This window comes from Nyctereutes procyonoides, unplaced genomic scaffold (genome assembly GCF_905146905.1).
Source record: "Nyctereutes procyonoides isolate TBG_1078 unplaced genomic scaffold, NYPRO_anot_genome, whole genome shotgun sequence".
Classification (NCBI taxonomy): Eukaryota; Metazoa; Chordata; class Mammalia; order Carnivora; family Canidae; genus Nyctereutes; species Nyctereutes procyonoides.
This window is the reverse complement of record NW_026575051.1, coordinates 45,609,948-45,628,175: the sequence shown is the minus strand read 5'-3', so window position 1 is coordinate 45,628,175 and position 18,228 is coordinate 45,609,948. Positions and strand designations below refer to the sequence as shown.

Here is an 18,228-nt window from a genome sequence, read left to right as displayed (position 1 = left end):
CCAGGCATCCCTGGCATTTATATTTCTAAAGTCAGCCCTATTTGAGGAAGCATGTCCGTGGTTTGTTTTTAAAGATTTATTTATTTCTTTGAAAGAGAGACAGAGATAGAATGAGGGGAAGGACAGAAGGAGAGGGAATCCTAAACAGGCTTCATGCCCAGTGGGGAGCCCTATACAGGGCTTGATCTCACCACCCTGAGATCATGACCTGAGATGAAACCAAAACCTGGTTGCTCAACCAACTAAGCCCCCATATCCAGGGTTTTTAATTTTTGTTTTGAATCTTGTATAGTATTGGCAAAATGCTACCTTTTTTTCTCATGAGAGAGTAGGTATTTTTTTTTTAATTTTTATTTATTTATGATAGTCACACACAGAGAGAGAGAGAGAGAGAGAGGCAGAGACATAGGCAGAGGGAGAAGCAGGCTCCATGCACCAGGAGCCCGACGTGGGATTCGATCCCAGGTCTCCAGGATCGCCCTGGGCCAAAGGCAGGTGCTAAATCACTGCGCCACCCAGGGATCCCCGAGAGTAGGTATTTTAAAGATTTTGGCTGATAGAATCCCACCAACTTCAAAATAGTCTCATGATTAGTTTTTGAAGCTTTTTTTTTTTTTTTTTTTTTTTTTTTTTTTTTTTTTTTACTAGTATAGAAGGCTTAAATAAATCTGTGCCAATGAAGAGTTGGTGATATTTGGTGATATTTTGGGTATCAATAGACCTAGGTTCTTTGGTCTGGACTTCTGACTTGAAGCTCATGGATTTTTGTTGAGATTATTTAATTAATTATTTTTAAAAGGTCTTATTTATTTACCTGACAGAGCACAAGCAGGGGGAGTAGCAGAGGGAGAGGGAGAAGCAGGCTCCCAGCTGAGCAGGGAGCCCAGTGTGGGGCCTCAATCCCAGGACCCCAGGATTATGACCTGAGCCGAAGGCAGATACTTAACTGACTGAGCCATTTACATGCCCCTTGTCAAGATTATTTAAAAGTTAATGCCATATCTCTAAATGGGAGCATTGTAAACCTGAATTTGCCTTAGTAAGCTATAAATTAGGTTTTAAAAATAGTAGCAGAATGGACGCTTGGGTGGTTTAGTGGTTTAAGCATCTGCCTTCGGCTCAGATCGTGATCCTGTGGTCCCGAGATCGAGTTCCACATCGGGCTCTCTGCATGGAGCCTGCTTCTCCCTCTGCCTCTGCTTCTGCCTCTCTCTCTGTTTCTTATGAATAAATAAATAAAATCTTAAAAAAAAATAGTAGCAGAACATGCTAATAACTTTCATATATATATTTCAGGCACATTTCCTGATGCCCAGCTTCCTTCCAAGAGGATCATTGGCCCCAAAAATTATGAATTCTTAAAGTCAAAGAGAGAAGAGTTTCAGGAATATTTACAGGTAAATAGTACCATCTTATTTAAAACATTGCTAATCATAGTATACTCTAATTTGTCTTTTTTTCTCTTGTGTAAATACATTTTGTTTTACAGATATGTGTCAATGTGAATTTCGAAAATTCTTTTAAGATATTTTTTTCATGTGGAAGAGAATTATTGTTAAGGGTATACTTTATAGGGGCACCTGGGTGGCTTAGTTGGCTAATAAGCATCCAACTCTTGATTTCAGCTCAGGTCATTATCTCAGGATTGTGAGATCAAGCCCTGCATTGGGCTCCACACTCAGCACAGAGCCTGCTTGATATTCTCTCTTTCCCACTGCCCCCCCTCATGTGCTATCTATCTCTCTCTCAAAAGAAAAAGAGTATACTTTAAAATAAATTGATGGGATCCCTGGGTGGCGCAGCGGTTTGGCGCCTGCCTTTGGCCCAGGGCACGATCCTGGAGACCCGGGATCGAATCCCACATCGGGCTCCCAGTGCATGGAGCCTGCTTCTCCCTCTGCCTATGTCTCTGCCTCTCTCTCTCTCTCTCTCTCTCTCTCTCTCTCTCTCTCTCTGTGACTATCATAAATAAATAAAAAATTTAAAATAAATTGATAACCAGTGAAATACCAGATACTTTCTCAGAAGTAGAAAAATCTTATGTTGGGTTTAGTTTAAAACTTTTGGTGTGGAAAGTTAAAGAAAGAAAAACGTATAAGATGAAATGCATTCTAAAAAAAAAAAAATGAAATGCATTCTAAGAATACTGGATAGTTTTTTTGTTACTATTGTCTTTTTAAGAAAATTTTATTATTATTTTAAGTAAACTCTACCCACAACATGGGACTTGAACTTAAAACCCCAAGATCAAGAGTTGCTACTGACTAAACCAAGCAGGCGCCCCTTTTGTCTTGTTTCCTGTTTGATTTTGTGTTTAGCACTTCTGAACTTGTGAACTCCTGTTTTATTCCTTAGTTTTTTTTCTTTTGCAGTTTGTAGATGTTTTTCCAATTTCTTGGGATCTCCTGATTTTCTACCATTCACTGCTTGCAATTGAAATCTTTTTTTCAGTGTGGGCACAGTGTTATGTGAACAATGTAATTGATATGTTATTTCCATTGTTAGTTCAGTTAGCCAAAATCAAATCAGATGCTTAACTAAAATTGATTTAGGTTTCTCTAAAATTAATGACCATCTTTCGTTAATGAAGTGCATAAGACCAAAAAGTAGATACATTTTTTGTTTTATTACATCGCTTTTTTTTTTGGACATGGGATTTTGTAGATTTTATTAAATGTTAATTCAGTTAAATTTGGATGCCTCCCTGTCAAAAATAAGTACTTTTAAAAAAAGGGATCTTTATATTTTATTTCTTGTATTTGAACCATTGAGTGCTTCAACCCAGAAAATACTTGTTACATAGTTTTTTGGTCGTGTGAAAATTGAAATACGAATAACTTAACTACTGCAAGGATATTCGAATGTAATATATAGTAGTATTAACCTTTGCCTTTGTACCATTAACCCATTATTGGAATGAATTAAATCTTTTTAAGAGTTAGAGTACCACATACTAGAAGAGTATTTTCTGGTGATATGGAGCTAAAGGTTGCAGTTACTGGTATTTTTATACAGATTTCTGCTCATAAAGTTTTGAAACTGTTTCAAGTTACAAAACAGAATATTAGGTAAGACCGGGTTCATTTTGGCTTTAAAAAGTCAGTTTATCTTGTAAGAAAATAGTGTTGCAAGAAGAACAGACAACAGATTTTCCAAATTATTTCACATTTCCACATTTAGTTTTCTGCAAAACCCTTTGTGCCAACTTCTTTGAATTATCAAGAACATTTTATGATATTGTAGTACTTGTTTTATAGTTGAGAAATGGAGAAACAATATTAGCTAATATTTAATCTTCTTCCTGTGTATCGTATTGTGCTAAATGCTTCATATAACAACTCTGTAAAGTAAGTAGTATTATCTTCCTGTTACTCATGAGGAAACTAACTCTTGTAATTTAGGAACTTAGTTTCTAGGGACTCCTCACTGGTAAATGGAAGAGCTAGAATGCAGACCCTTTCATGACTGACCATAGAGGCTGAGTTCTTAGCTGCTGTGCAATAGTATTCTTTCTACAAATGTGGTTTTGTTATTCTGAATGTAAGATAGCTTTTGAGGACTAAAAAATTTTTTGTTTTCGTTCTTATCATTTTAATATAGTTTTGATGATCCTTTTGGATTTTTAAGCTTTTTTTCCCCTTTTTCTTTTTTCATTCAAGAAACTTCTGCAGCATCCAGAACTGAGTAATAGTCAACTTCTGGCTGATTTTCTCTCCCCCAATGGTGGGGAAACACAGTTTCTTGATAAAATACTACCAGATGTAAATCTTGGTAAGTCAGTTTAAAGAATCATATATATGAGGATAAACTGAACATAATCAGCATTTTCAGATTAACGTAGAGGAATAGTTTATATAGTGAAGCCATGTGTCAAATTCTAACAGACTTCTTGAAAACTGTTAGTAGGAACATAAATTGGAAACACAGTTTAGGGGACGCCTGGGTGGCTCAGCGGTTGAGCGTCTGCCTTTGGCTCAGGGCATGATCCCAGATTCCCGGGATCGAGTCCCGCATTGGGCTCCCTGCATGGAGCCTGTTTCTCCCTCTGCCTATGTCTCTCTCCCTCTGTCTCTCTGTGTCTCTCATGAATAAGTAAATAAAATCTTTGTTAAAAAAAAAAAAGGAAACACAGTTTAGTATGAAACTGAATGAGCAGTTCCTCTCTGAGATATATACTCTAGAGAATTTTCTATATATATTAAAGAATGTTCATAGCATCATTGTTTTTATAGGCAAAACTGGAAATAATACAAATGTTCATCACCAGTAGAGTAAACATAAATTATGGTAGTTTCATAAAATGAATACCTGTGGCAGTGAATACCTGTAGTATGTAGCTATTTGCAACAATTTTGATAATCTTTTTTTAATTTAATTTTTAAAATTTCATTTCAATTTGCCAATATACAGTATAATACCTAGTGCTTATCACATCATGTGTCCCTAGTGCTTACCACATCATGTGTCCTCTTTCATGCCTATCACCCAGTTACCCCATCCCTCCACCCACCTCCCCTTCAGCAACCTTCAGTTTGTTTCCCAAATTTAAGAATCTTTAATGATTTGTCTTCCTCTCTGATTTTTCCCCATTCAATTCCCCCTCCTTTCCTTTTGGTCCCTTGCACTATTTCTTATATTCCACATATGAGTGAAACCATATGATAATTTTCTTTCTTCAATTGCCAACTAACACTGATAATCTTAAAAGCATGATGTTGAATGAAAGAAGCAAGACACAGAAGAGTATATACAGCATGATTTCTTTTATGTTAAAGTTCAGTATAGACCACAGTAATATAAGCAAGAAAAGTTTGAATAAAATTGTTAAAAATAATAATGGAAGTAAAACACTATTTTGAATATATTTTATATAATATAATCGTAAGTACATATAGAGATAAACAAATGAATTAAATATTGCAAGTGGGCATTTGACTTTCATCTGTATCTCTTCAGTACATTTAGTTGAGCCAGAATGCTTGGTATTTATATGGAGGTTTTCTTATCAGAGGAAAATGTGAAGACATTTTATATTTGGGTCTATGCAATATTTAGGAGATAGAATTGGGTAGACTTGGTTGCTGACTAGGTTTGACTGATGGAGAAGAAATGATCAAAGAATTGTTTGTTCCATTTAAACAATTGGGAGGATGCTGTTACTTGCTGAGATTAAGGAATAAATTAAGAGTAGTTCTGAACTTGTTGAGTTTATAGAATCCAGGTAAAGAAGTTTTTGTAAGGCAGGAGAGGCCAGGGGATAAGCAAGGAGTAGAGATTTGAGTGTTACTTTAAATCAGATTGAGCAAATAAATTGGCTCAGGAAAAGCATGTAGAAGAGACCAAAAAGAACAGTATAAAACTCTGTAGTTTAAGGAACTTGGAGAATGCTTCTATCTTCTTTAAGATTTATTTAATTTATTTGAGAGAGAGAGAGAATAAGAAGAGGGTGAGGAGAGGAAGAATCCTGAAGCAGACTCCCCACTGAGTATGGAACTTGATGTAGGACTCTTTCCCAGGACCTTGAGTTCATCATCCCAAACCAAAATCAAGAGTTGGACGCTTAACTGACTGAGCCACCCAGGTGCTCCAGGCACTTGGGGGAGTTCTGAGGAGGGAGGTGTAGTTTATGTGGATAGCAAAAGAGAAATAGTCTGATGGGAAGAGGGTTGGGTGGTTTTCATGTTATAAAACAGTCTCCCATTTTAAGTTATTATGTCTCTTGCTATTACCATAAGTCTACTTTTTTTCTAAATTGAACCATAAGAAATTTTAAGTTGCATCTATCAATTTTGATGATTTTTCAGGCATTTCTAATGTTTGAGAAAATCTTAAGATGTTTGATTTTTTTTTTAAGATTTTATTTATTCATGAGAGACAGAAAGAGAGAGAGAGACAGAGACAGAGGGAGAAGTGGGCTTCCTGCAAGGAGCCTGATGTGGGACTTGATTCTGGACCCCAAGATCATGCCCTGAACCAAAGGCAGACGCTCAACCGCTGAGCCACCCAGGTGTCCCAGATATTTTAAAATAAATACAAGAAATTTTGGCAAACAAGATTAGACTATGTATATTTAACCTAAAACTCAGAATATAAGCTATTTGAATAGCCAGTGTTTTTTATTTTTAATTTTAGAGAAAGAGTGCAAGCAATGGGGAGGGGCAGAAGGGGGGGAGAGAGAGAGAGAGAGAGAGAGAGAGAGAGAGAGAGAGAGAAAGAAAGAATCACACTGATTGTGGAGCCTGACATGGGGCTTGATCTCACAACCCTAAGATCATAACCCAAGCGAAAGTCCAGAGTTGGAACTTAACTTCCTGACCCACCCAGGTGCCTCCAAATAGCCAATTTAAATGTTGTAGCAATTCTTAAAACTGTTTGACTAACTTTTGCATATATATTTTTTAATAAATTAATTTTTATCGGTGTTCAGTTTACCAACATACAGAATAACACCCAGTGCTCATCCCGTCAAGTGTCCCCCTCAGTGCCTGTCACCCATTCACCCCCACCCCCCGCCCTCCTCCCCCTCCACCACCCCTAGTTCATTTCCCAGAGTTAGAAGTCTTTATGTTCTGTCTCCCTTTCTGATATTTCCCACACATTTCTTCTCCCTTCCCTTATATTCCCTTTCACTATTATTCATATTCCCCAAATGAATGAGAACATACACTGTTTGTCCTTCTCCGACTGATCTACTTCACTCAGCATAATACCCTCCAGTTCCATCCACGTTGAAGCAAATGGTGGGTATTTGTCGTTTCTAATGGCTGAGTAATATTCCATTGTATACATAAACCATATCTTCTTTATCCATTCATCTTTCGATGGACACCAAGGCTCCTTCCACAGTTTGGCTATTGTGGACATGGCTGCTAGAAACATCGGGGTGCAGGTGTCCCGGCGTTTCATTGCATCTGAATCTTTGGGGTAAATCCCTAACAGTGCAATTGCTGGGTCGTAGGGCAGGTCTATTTTTAATTCTTTGAGGAACCTCCACACAGTTTTCCAGAGTGGCTGCACCAGTTCACATTCCCACCAACAGTGTAAGAGGGTTCCTTTTTCTCCGCATCCTCTCCAACATTTGTTGTTTCCTGCCTTGTTAATTTTCCCCATTCTCACTGGTGTGAGGTGGTATCTCATTGTGGTTTTGATTTGTATTTCCCTGATGGCAAGTGATGCAGAGCATTTTCTCATGTGCATGTTGGCCATGTCTATGTCTTCCTCTGTGAGATTTCTCTTCGTGTCTTTTGCCCATTTCAAGATTGGATTGTTTGTTTCTTTGCTGTTGAGTTTAATAAGTTCTTTATAGATTTTGGAAACTAGCCCTTTATCTGATATGTTATTTGCAAATATCCTCTCCCATTCTGTAGGTTGTCTTTGAGTTTTGTTGACTGTATCCTTTGCTGTGTTTTGCATATTTTTAGATATTTTTATATAGTCATCATTGTTTAAAATCTTTTGAAAACATTTTTTTGTGGAAAATTTCAAATATACACGAAAGAGAATTTTGTATAATAAACCTCTTACTCTATTTTAGTAGTTACCAACACGGCTTGTTCAGTCCCTTCCCTTCCCCCCTCCAACCTCACTGTATCATTTTAAGTAAATCCTAAGTGTTGTATCTATAAATAATTAAGAAAACCATATTTATTGTAAATTTCTGTTGAATGTGAAATTGTAAATTATAAATATTTTTTATACTTTCCTTTTTACTTGGCTATTGAGTGTTTAAAATTACTTAGTAAAGTATACAGTAAGCAATTATGAGATTTATTATACCTTCATAAAATTAATATTTTATTTTTAATTGCAGGGAAGATTATAAAGTCTGTTCCTGGAAAACTAATGAAAGAGGTGAATAACTAATTTATGTATATTCTGTAACATGATAGTTACAAGTATATTAAATATCAGTGAATTTTAATGGGTTATATGATTATTAAAAATCATAATCTTGATTTTTAATTTGCATACCATGATTTCTGTATCACAACAGAAAGGTCAGCATTTGGAACCTTTCATCATGAATTTCATTAATTCTTGTGAATCTCCAAAGCCTAAACCAAGTAAACCGGAATTGACTATTCTCAGCCCTACTTCAGAAAACAACAAGAAGGTACTGCCTCAGAGTTATGAAGTTTGAAGTTGTCCTACTTGAGACTTTTCCATTATAGGGAGAATCATGTGTTAATGAAATGAATGGGACTTATTTCCTTTATATGAAAATCAGTTGTACAGTGTAAGGAGGGATTTTATATAGTTGCTTGCATCTTTGCTTTAATGGGTAAATGTTTCTTTAGATAATTGTATTTGTAAACGTCTACCATTTCTGTATTTGGGAGATTTTTTTTTTATAATAAATTTATTTTTTATTGGTGTTCAATTTGCCAACATACAGGATAACACCCAGTGCTCATCTCTTCAAGTGCCCATCACCCATTCACCCCCACCCCTCGCCCTCCTCCCCTTCCACCACCCCTAGTTCGTTTCCCGGAGTTAGGAGTCTTTATGTTCTGTCTCCCTTTCTGATATTTCCCACACATTTCTTCTCCCTTCCCTTCTATTCCCTTTCGCTATTATTTATATTCCCCAAATGAATGAGAACATATAATGTTTGTCCTTCTCCGACTGATCTACTTCACTCAGCATAATACCCTCCAGTTCCATCCACGTTGAAGCAAATGGTGGGTATTTGTCGTTTCTAATGGCTGAGTAATATTCCATTGTATACATAAACCACATCTTCTTTATCCATTCATCTTTCGATGGACACCGAGGCTCCTTCCACAGTTTGGCTACTGTGGACATTGCTGCTAGAAACATCGGGGTGCAGGTGTCCAGTGTTTCACTGCATCTGTATCTTTGGGGTAAATTCCTAACAGTGCAATTGCTGGGTCATAGGGCAGGTCTATTTTTAACTCTTTGAGGAACCTCCACACAGTTTTCCAGAGTGGTTGCACCAGTTCACATTCCCACCAACAGTGTAAGAGGGTTCCCTTTTCTCCGCATCCTCTCCAACATTTGTGGTTTCCTGCCTTGTTAATTTTCCCTATTCTCACTGGTGTGAGGTGGTATCTCATTGTGGTTTTGATTTGTTTTTCCCTGATGGCAAGTGATGCAGAGCATTTTCTCATGTGCATGTTGGCCATGTCTATGTCTTCCTCTGTGAGTATTTGGGGGATTTTTAAGGTGGTTTTCGTAGGTTGTCAATCACCGACTTCCAATACTCAAGAAATTAATTGATACAATGTATTTATGTTGACTTGATGTTTATTTTATCTCATTTCAGTGGCTTATGTAATATTTAATCCATTCATTAAGCAGGTATATTATCCTGTACCTAACTATTGAGTGCCAGGCAATGGAATATAAAGATAAATTTCCAGCCCACAGGAAGCTCACTTTAGTTCCAGAATAGTGTTCAGCACTGGGAGTTGTGTGAGCTCAAAGGACAGCCTTCCTCCTCCCCCCAAAAAACTTCACTGTTTTGTTACTACTGTAAAAGATATCTTTAATATTTTTTCATTTTATAACTTTCTTTTTGTAAACAAATAGTTAACTTTTGTGTATTGATTTTTTAAATTCAGTAACCTTGCTAGACTTGTATTAGTTTTAGTAATATATCTATTAATTCTTTTAGATTTACACACTTAACTGCAAATGATGATTTTGTTTCATTCATGGCTAGGAGCTGCCGTACAAAGATCATGATTTTATTGTTTCACCAATAAATCGTGTAATGTAGCTTTTTTCATAGATATCTTTTAGAAGGTTGCATTCATGTTTATGGGTGGACTTGGCTTATAATTTTTCTGTCGCATTCTATCCTTGTCAAGTTTTGGTATCAAAGTTATATTAATCTTTTTCTACTTGCTGATAGTTATAATTGGAATTACTAGTTCTTTAAATAATTGATAGAACTGGTTGTTAAAGTCATCTAAGTCTTGAGTTTTGTTTGTAGGAAGGCTTTTTAAAAAATCAACCGAATTTCTTTAATGATTATAGTATTCAGATTTGTTGGATGAGTCATTTTTTTTCCCCCAAAGATTTAGTTATTTATCTGAGAGAAAGAGGGCATGTGTGTGTGAGCTGGGGGAGGAGCAGAGGGAGAGCAAGCAGATTTTGCATTGAGACAAGCAGACAAGCAGACTGCACCAAGCATGGAGCCTGATGCAGGGTTTGGTCCCATGACCCCAAGATTATGACCTGAACTGAAACCAAGAGTCGGATGCCCAACTGACTGAGCCACTCAGGTGCCCCAACATGAGTCAGTTTTGATAGGTTTTATATATATATATTTTTTTTTTTAAGGGGGAAGGGGCAAAGGGAGAGAGAGAGAATCATAAGCAGGTTCCATGCCCAGCATGGAGCCTGATGTGATGCTCGATCTTAAAACCCAGAGATCAGGAACACCTGGGTGGCTCGGTAGTTTAGCATCTGCTTCAGCCCAGGGCACGATCCCGAAGACCCAGGATCAAGTCCCACATTGGGCTCCCTGCATGGAGCCTGCTTCTCCCTCTGCTTGTGTCTCTGCCTCTCTTTCTCTCTCTCTCTGTATCTCATGAATAAATAAATAAATAATCTTAAAAAAAAAAAAAAAAGCCAAACACTGAGATCATGACCTGAGCCAAAATTAAGAATCAGATGCATAACCAACTGAGCCACCTAGGCACCCTGATAAGTTATATTTCTCAACAAATTTTTAATTTTATCTAAATTTGAAATTTTTTTGGCCTGAAGTTGTTCTTTTTGACATCTGTAGTTATATCACCTTTTATTTTTAGCGTTGTGTCTTTTTCTTTTTTTTCTTTTGCTCAGTCTTGTCATAGATCTTGTACTTTTCATGTTTTGGCTTTGTTGATCTTTTCTTTCAGACTTTTTAGTTCCTTAAGTTCTATTTTATTATTATTAACAATAATAGACTTTTTTGCATATCTTAAGGTTTAGGCTGAGATTTAGTTGTATTTCATCATTTTTACTATAAGTAATTTTTTTTTATAAGTAATTTTCTACATCTTGTTTTTTTCACACTGATTAGGCATTTCTGGACTATGACTGTTACTGTCCAAATAAACTTTGGCTAAAGCTCAATGTTCACACCCTATAACTGTGAATTATAATCTTTAAGTCATTTTAGTTTTAAAATTAACTGTCATTAATATATTTATACATCTTTACATGTTCATTTGTTCCTTTTGGTATAAAAAACAAAGGGTTTCTTCATGAAGAACAAATTTTCTGTTGTGTCTAAAATGAATGCAGACTTTTGTGTACTGTTTTGGGAGGAATATGTATTTTTTATCAATTTTGAGCATAAATGTGAAACTTTAGAGACAGAGCTTAACCTATCTGATAATTCTGTTTTGATTGGAAAAAGTTTAAATGCCTGTGCTCTGTGTCACTTTAGCTTTAGTAATTATTATCATCAGGTGTGTAAGCTAAATATCTCTTTCCTATTTCAATTTTTACTTTAGCTTTTCAGTGATCTATTTAAGAATAATGCAAACCGTGCTGAGAATACAGAAAGAAAGCAAAATCAGAATTATTTTATGGAGATGATGACTGTAGAAGGAGTCTACGATTACCTGATGTACGTAGGTAGGTAAGATCTATGTGGTTACTGTGAAAACCTATTTTTCATTCATGTATCATATTTCTTCTGTGATGCAAATTAATGTTCTTCACTGTTATCCTATTGTAACTTCTTTTTAAATTGAAGATACTTCTTTTATAAGAATTAGATATAATTGGTCATGAACATATTAAAGTTACTGGTTGTTTATAAATAAAATATTGACCATTTGTGTTTTTTTATACTGGAGAATGTTTGAAATATCTGTTTAACAAAATATTCCATATAATCCTCAGGACGGGTGGTTTTCCAGGTTCCTGACTGGCTTCATCATCTCTTAATGGGAACTCGAATCCTGTTTAAAAACACCCTGGAAATGTATACTGACTACTATCTTCATTGTAAACTAGAACAACTGTTTCAGGAACACCGCTTGGTCTCACTCATAACACTTCTCAGAGGTTTGTATTTTGTCATATGTGTCATGTTTTATGTACTTTTATGTCTTAATTTCATTGGTTTATTAGTATTTCTGCTATGAAGTATATTGTGTATAATTGGTAAAAATTCCAGCAAATATTTTTGTCTCTTTACAGATGCTGTATTCTGTGAAAACACTGAACCTCGCTCTCTCCAAGATAAGCAAAAACGAGCAAAACAGACTTTTGATGAAATGATGAATTACATTCCAGGTATAATATTTTTAAGTAGTTTAATATATAGATTAGCATTTCTTTGAGATCACAATATACAGTAATTTTTTTTTTAGGTTTTATTTATTTATTTGGAGAGGGAGCAAGTATGAGTGGGGGGAGGGACAGAGGAAGAGAGAGAGAATCTCAAGCAAACTCTGCACCAAGTGCAGAGCCTCAATCCCACAACAATCATGAGAATCTCAAGCAAACTCTGCACCAAGTGCAGAGCCTCAATCCCACAACAATCATGAGATCATGATCTGAGCTGAAGTCAAGAGTTAGATCCCTAACCAGCTGAGCCATCCAGGCACCCCACAAGGTATAGTAATTATTAAAGCTAATTTTTATTTTGAGTTATTTTGAGTTATCATTTTAGAAATAGTTATAAAGACCAAGTAAAATTTAATGTATTAGTTAAATAAAATTTGGTTTTTATAATATAAGCACTATGAACAGACTTTTTCTACTTTTGCAATAGCCAATGCTTTCAACAACTTATAATAAGACTGATCAAAGTGATATGTTTGTGGGACAGTCCAAATCCTCCTGCTTACTGTACGATGAGAAGAACTGCACTAGTGTTTATGAATAAAAGATCTACATTCATTCATTCATTCTAAATATACTGAGTACTTTCCACATGTCAGGCACTATGCAAAGTGCAAGGGATGTAAAAAGTGTACTTGAGTAATTCAGTCTAGCAGGAAGACAGTTATACAGACAAAACATATATGTGATAGGAGGCATGTGCAAATCACAGAGTATCTCAGAGGAAGAGAATGATCACTTCTTCTGTAGTGGAGATAGGCTTGAGCCACAAGGTAAATGAATGGTAGTAATCTTTTATAGAGTAGGACATACAAGGAAAAAATGTCAAAGGGTCAAAGCAAAGGATATTTAGTTTAGAATATTTTGAGTGTGAATTGCTTATACATTACTCATGAGGAAAGGTCTAGTAAGTAGTTAGGTTTAGAAATTTGAGAAATGAAATGGTACAGGTTAAGGATACGGAAGTTACAGGTAGTGGATAATAATGTCCAAAAAGAAAATATAGAGTAAGAATTGAAGAGGCCTTTGGACTGTACCTTAAAGAATTCTCATCATTGAAAAATTAGTCTCAGGATAGTCCTGCTGCTCTGTGTGAAGACAAATCCCTGGTCTGAATATAAAAGTAAATAAAAGTTACTTTGGGCTAAGTCCTCTGTAGGTAAATGATGAAATAACTTCTTAACCTGTTTTTGTAACAGCAGTCCATAGCATTCATGGCTTTAACAGTCTTAGTTTTGATACTCAGGGACAACATGGAAAGCTAGTGAATGTAGTAATTTGTTATTTTGCTGAGGAACAAATTTAAATCACATCTACTTCAAGACTTCTCTGGGAAGGAAAAATTTAGTGAGTAAAAACTTAGCATGTCTTTCTGTTGTCCTCTCCCCCTCATTTCTTACTCAGGGACTCCTGAAGGATCTGAAAGGATCACTTATTTTTGTTCATTAGGCTTCATGCAATTGGGAAATTCTGTGTAGTCTTGATGAATTGGGGGATTCATTAAGATCCATATTGGGCCACATATCTTGAAAATATCAAGGATCTACTATGCTTATTATAATTGAAGTTAGCCTTTGCTTCTTGGGTTACATTTATCTCCTAGAAGCAAACATAAGGTGTGAGAACTTTTCAAGAACATCATTAAGAGTTTTATTATAATTGGGGGTAAGGAAAGGACAAATATTTGAGTACTTTGTTTACTTAAGAATATTTTCCTGTTTTAGGGAAAACATTGAGAGATTTTTAGTAAGGACTGACTGGTAATAGAAGTGATAACATGACAGCTGTGCAGTCAAACGTGAATTGGAATTTTTTTGGATCCTAAATTAGTGTTCTCAGAAAGTCCCAAAAAGCTTGTCCTATAAGATGGTTAATAATAATTATGTAAAAAGTATAAAAATAAATTAAAGAGGTTATATTCATTGAGGAAAAGGTAGTGTTAAAAATTAAACTTTTTCTTCCTGATATTAAGATATTAAAACATTATGAAACTATATAGAGTAAAAAGTAGAAGTCATCCTCTCCCCAATTTGGTGTTAATCCTCACATTTTTCTGTGCATTTCTATACACATATGTACAAATGTATACATATAAATTTAGGATTTGTTTTACCTGACTTGGATAACACAATATGTATTATTTTCCAACTGACTTTTATCACTTAATAGTATAAGTAGATTTCTTTACTGCAACGTTCCACAGAGCTTGTAGTATACCTTGTTCATTATGGATCTCCAAAAGGAGGATACATCATACTGAGTTTCTTAACTTCATAGAAGCCTTTTTTCCTGGAGCTCTGTGGAGGAAAACTGGTTTAAGAAATGTAGATTTATAGTTTTTGTGTAATACCTGGGAAACAGGGTGAAGATTTTTCTTTATGGTCCAGTTAATGATGAGGCATTGTATAATATGAAGTGTTTCACATTTGGCTTTCTCCTTTAGATCTGATAGTCAAGTGCATTGGTGAAGAAGCCAAGTATGAAAGCATCAGACTTCTATTTGATGGCTTACAACAGCCAGTTCTCAATAAGCAGGTAAAATTCATTAAAGCAGGTTGACTAATGTCGGCTAGGTTTTGTGAACAGCACACACCAGGGTGTCTTGTATAGTATTAATTGTGAAGTGACACTATGTTAAATCAAGGCAGTGTACTTAGGATATTCAGACAGAAAAAATGTGTGCTTTATCTGTTACTCTTTTGCTTTTTACTTTATTCCTTATTTTTAAATTAAGTTTTCTAATTTAATTCCAGTATAGTTAACATACAATGTTGTATTAGTTTTAAGTGTACAATATAGTGATTTAACAATTCTATATATTACTAAGTGCTCATCAGGATAAGCGAACTCTTTAATCTCCATCGCCTTTTTCACCCATCCCCCCACCTACCTCCCTTATGGTAACCATTAGTTTGTTCTCTATAGTTAAGAGTTACTTTTTTTTTTCTTTATAACGAGTTCTAAAGAACCAACATATAAACCAACATGAGTTAGTTTTTTAAAAATTAAAAAAAATTTTTAAACATTTTTAAAAAAGATTTTACCTATTTATTTGAATGAGAGAGAAAGCAAGAGCAGGAGGAGTGGCAGAGGGAGAAGCTGAGCAGGGAGCACAGGCTCGAACAGCTCTACACATGATCCTGGGATCATGACCTGAGCCGAAGGCAAATCCTTAACAGACTGAGCCACCCAGGCGCCCCTATACCATGAGTTGTTTTGATTTAAAATAAGCATAGATTCACTGTAGAAAACCTGGAACATATACAAAATTCATGAAATAAAGTAAAAATTTAAAAACAAAGAATTCCATTACTCAGATTACATAGAATAACCACAGTTAATATCACATATATAGTCTATACTGCACATATTTTGTTGAGATCTTAATATAGTTAAAATTTTGTATCCTGCTTGTGTCTTTTACATTTATACAGCATAATAATAAAATGTACACATATAAAGACTTGTGTATATGAGTTCTGTTCCCTGCCTACTCATTTAGAGATAATAACCACAGTCCTGAATTTTGTTTTTATCATTTTTATGGCTTTTGTCTAATGCCTTAAAAAACATTTTTTTTTTTTTGTGCTCTAGCTGACTTATGTTTTATTGGACATTGTGATACAAGAACTATTTCCAGAACTCAATAAGGTAACTGAAAAGCAGCAGTTTTATTCTTTATGTTTTTGATGGTATGCTGACATTTATTTTAATTAGGGACAAAAATATTAAGGAAACCCTTGTGACTATAATCCCTTTAAAAATGAACAACCTTAATAAATGTCTCTTTAAATTTTCTTTTTTCAACATGCTTAAACATAGAGTCAGTTTTTTGGGGACAGGAAGGAGTAAGTAGCCTGTATTTTGACTATGTCCCTTCTTAATTACAAGCAGATAGGAACATTATACCCTCTAGAGTCTTTCCAGAGGAAGATGTGAGTTTAAGTCCTAGCACTAGAATAGGTCAAGTTCTTGAGACTGTCCTGTCTGTAACACTGAATGGTGTGTAAGTCAGATGAGTGTTTGGGGGCATTTGGCTTATATGAACCCAAGAGTACAAAATGAATTGGAATTGAAGAATGGTAATATTATTATATTGATTCTGGAGGATATATATATATATATATATACACACACACATATATATACATATATATATTCTATATCTATACATATCTATCTTACATTAGAATTTTTATATACTGGAATTGTTAGGCACTTCACAGATGAACCCTGTTTTATGGTCTAATATTAAATAGATTTATTTCTACTTTAGGTACAAAAAGAAGTTACCTCTGTGACGTCCTGGATGTAAACATTTGGATTTGGGAAAGAATAACCAGAAAGAGAACAATTTCTGTTGTGCTAGTGTAGTATACGTGTATTTTTTTCTTTTACTTTTGTATATTCTTGTATATATCATGTAATCCATTGTCTGAAATTTTGATTCTTTTTGTTTTAATAAAGACTAACACAAACTTAATAATAGTCACAAGTTATTGGGTTTCATAGTCTTTCTTTTTTTTTTTTACCTGTTACCAAATTTTATTAGAACATCTGTCATTTCTTGTTGACATTTTTTTTAAAGAGATAATTCATAATCCTTTTAGGACAAACAGATAAAACCAATAATCTTTGTATTGTATCACTTTGGAAATGATTATGTTTAGTGTGGGGAAATGAGAGTTAGATCTGATTTGCTTTCTTTTTTAGAGTTAATACATTTTTGTGGATTTTTTTTCTTTTTACCCCCATTTTCTATTAGTTAATTCCATGTCTGTAAAGAAGATATCCTTTATGAGTTTTTCATAAGAAACAAAGGACTTCTTACTCTTCCTGGATCAAATGGTTATAGCCCTTTTTAGGTATGAAAACTGACTACTTATAGATATTTGTGATTGTGGGGTTGCAACTACATTTCACTGAATAAACGTAGCTATATTCCAATATATTTTTTTTAAGGAAGAACTTAAGCATTTTTTAAAAAATATTTTACTTATTTATGAGAGACACAGAGAGAGAGAGGCAGAGACACAGGCAGAGGGAGAAGCAGGCTCCATGCAGGAAGCTCGACATGGGACTCCATCCTGGGTCTCCAGGATCAGGCCCTGGACTGAAGGCGGCACTAAATTGCTGAGCCACCCTGGCTCTCCAATATTCCAAAATTTAGTAAGTCTTATATGTAAGTCTATTTGAGTGGACTTTTGGTTTATGTCTGTTGTCTCTCTGAAAGGAAAATACAGAATTATTTTTTTTTAAAAGACTTTATTTGAGGATGAGACAGAGACAGAGATAGTGACAGCACAAGTGGGGAGGAAAGGGAGAAGTAGGCTGCCCTTCTGATGAGGGACTCAACCCCAGGACCCTGGGACCATGACCTGAGCCGAAGGCAGATGCCAATTTACTGAGCCACTCAGGCACCTCTAATTGTATTTTTTAAGGAATGATAATTTAAAATATTAGAGTCAGTGTTCAGAATTCTGCTCACAGTTCCCTCCCACGTTATACTTTCTCTTTGAAACAAATTTTTCTTTTAAGATTAAGAGTATTGTGTTTGCAAATTGGTTGCAGCATTCATTCAGAATACACTGAGTTTCAACTCCATATTGAAACTGAGCTGGGTAATATGAAACTAAATATAATTTGGAGATTTAACTTATTTAATACTATTCACTTATTCTTTTTCCCAAGGTTTTAAAAAATGGTTATTAGATATTGTAATTTTTGAAAAGATTTTGTCAGTAGTTTTATTGTATTTTTAATTGCTTAAAAATTCTAGAATATATATGAGTTTCTGTGACTCAGTGCTTTAATACCAAGCCTTAAACATTTATTAATATCTCAGGGACAGGTGGAAAATTAATCAGGTTAAGTCTTCACATTTAAATCCATAGCATTTTAAACACTGTTACTTAA

The 18,228-nt window shown here is 35.0% G+C and overlaps 1 protein-coding gene across 6 annotated transcripts in view; it reads left to right on the top strand.

Moving 5' to 3' along the window:
• The window catches only part of SNX14 (sorting nexin 14), a 74,792-nt gene extending 57,994 nt beyond the window's left edge, over positions 1–16,798 (top strand). For all 6 annotated transcript variants that reach the window (XM_055329803.1, XM_055329802.1, XM_055329800.1 and 3 more), the window contains 10 exons: positions 1,297–1,397; positions 3,660–3,771; positions 7,811–7,851; positions 7,994–8,113; positions 11,472–11,595; positions 11,866–12,030; positions 12,166–12,261; positions 14,756–14,847; positions 15,907–15,963; positions 16,589–16,798. In XM_055329803.1, the coding sequence (XP_055185778.1) occupies positions 1,297–1,397; positions 3,660–3,771; positions 7,811–7,851; positions 7,994–8,113; positions 11,472–11,595; positions 11,866–12,030; positions 12,166–12,261; positions 14,756–14,847; positions 15,907–15,963; positions 16,589–16,627 (947 nt within the window). In that variant the 3' untranslated portion in view covers positions 16,628–16,798. The remainder of the gene's footprint in view (positions 1–1,296; positions 1,398–3,659; positions 3,772–7,810; positions 7,852–7,993; positions 8,114–11,471; positions 11,596–11,865; positions 12,031–12,165; positions 12,262–14,755; positions 14,848–15,906; positions 15,964–16,588) is intronic.
• Positions 16,799–18,228: the final 1,430 nt, after the last annotated feature.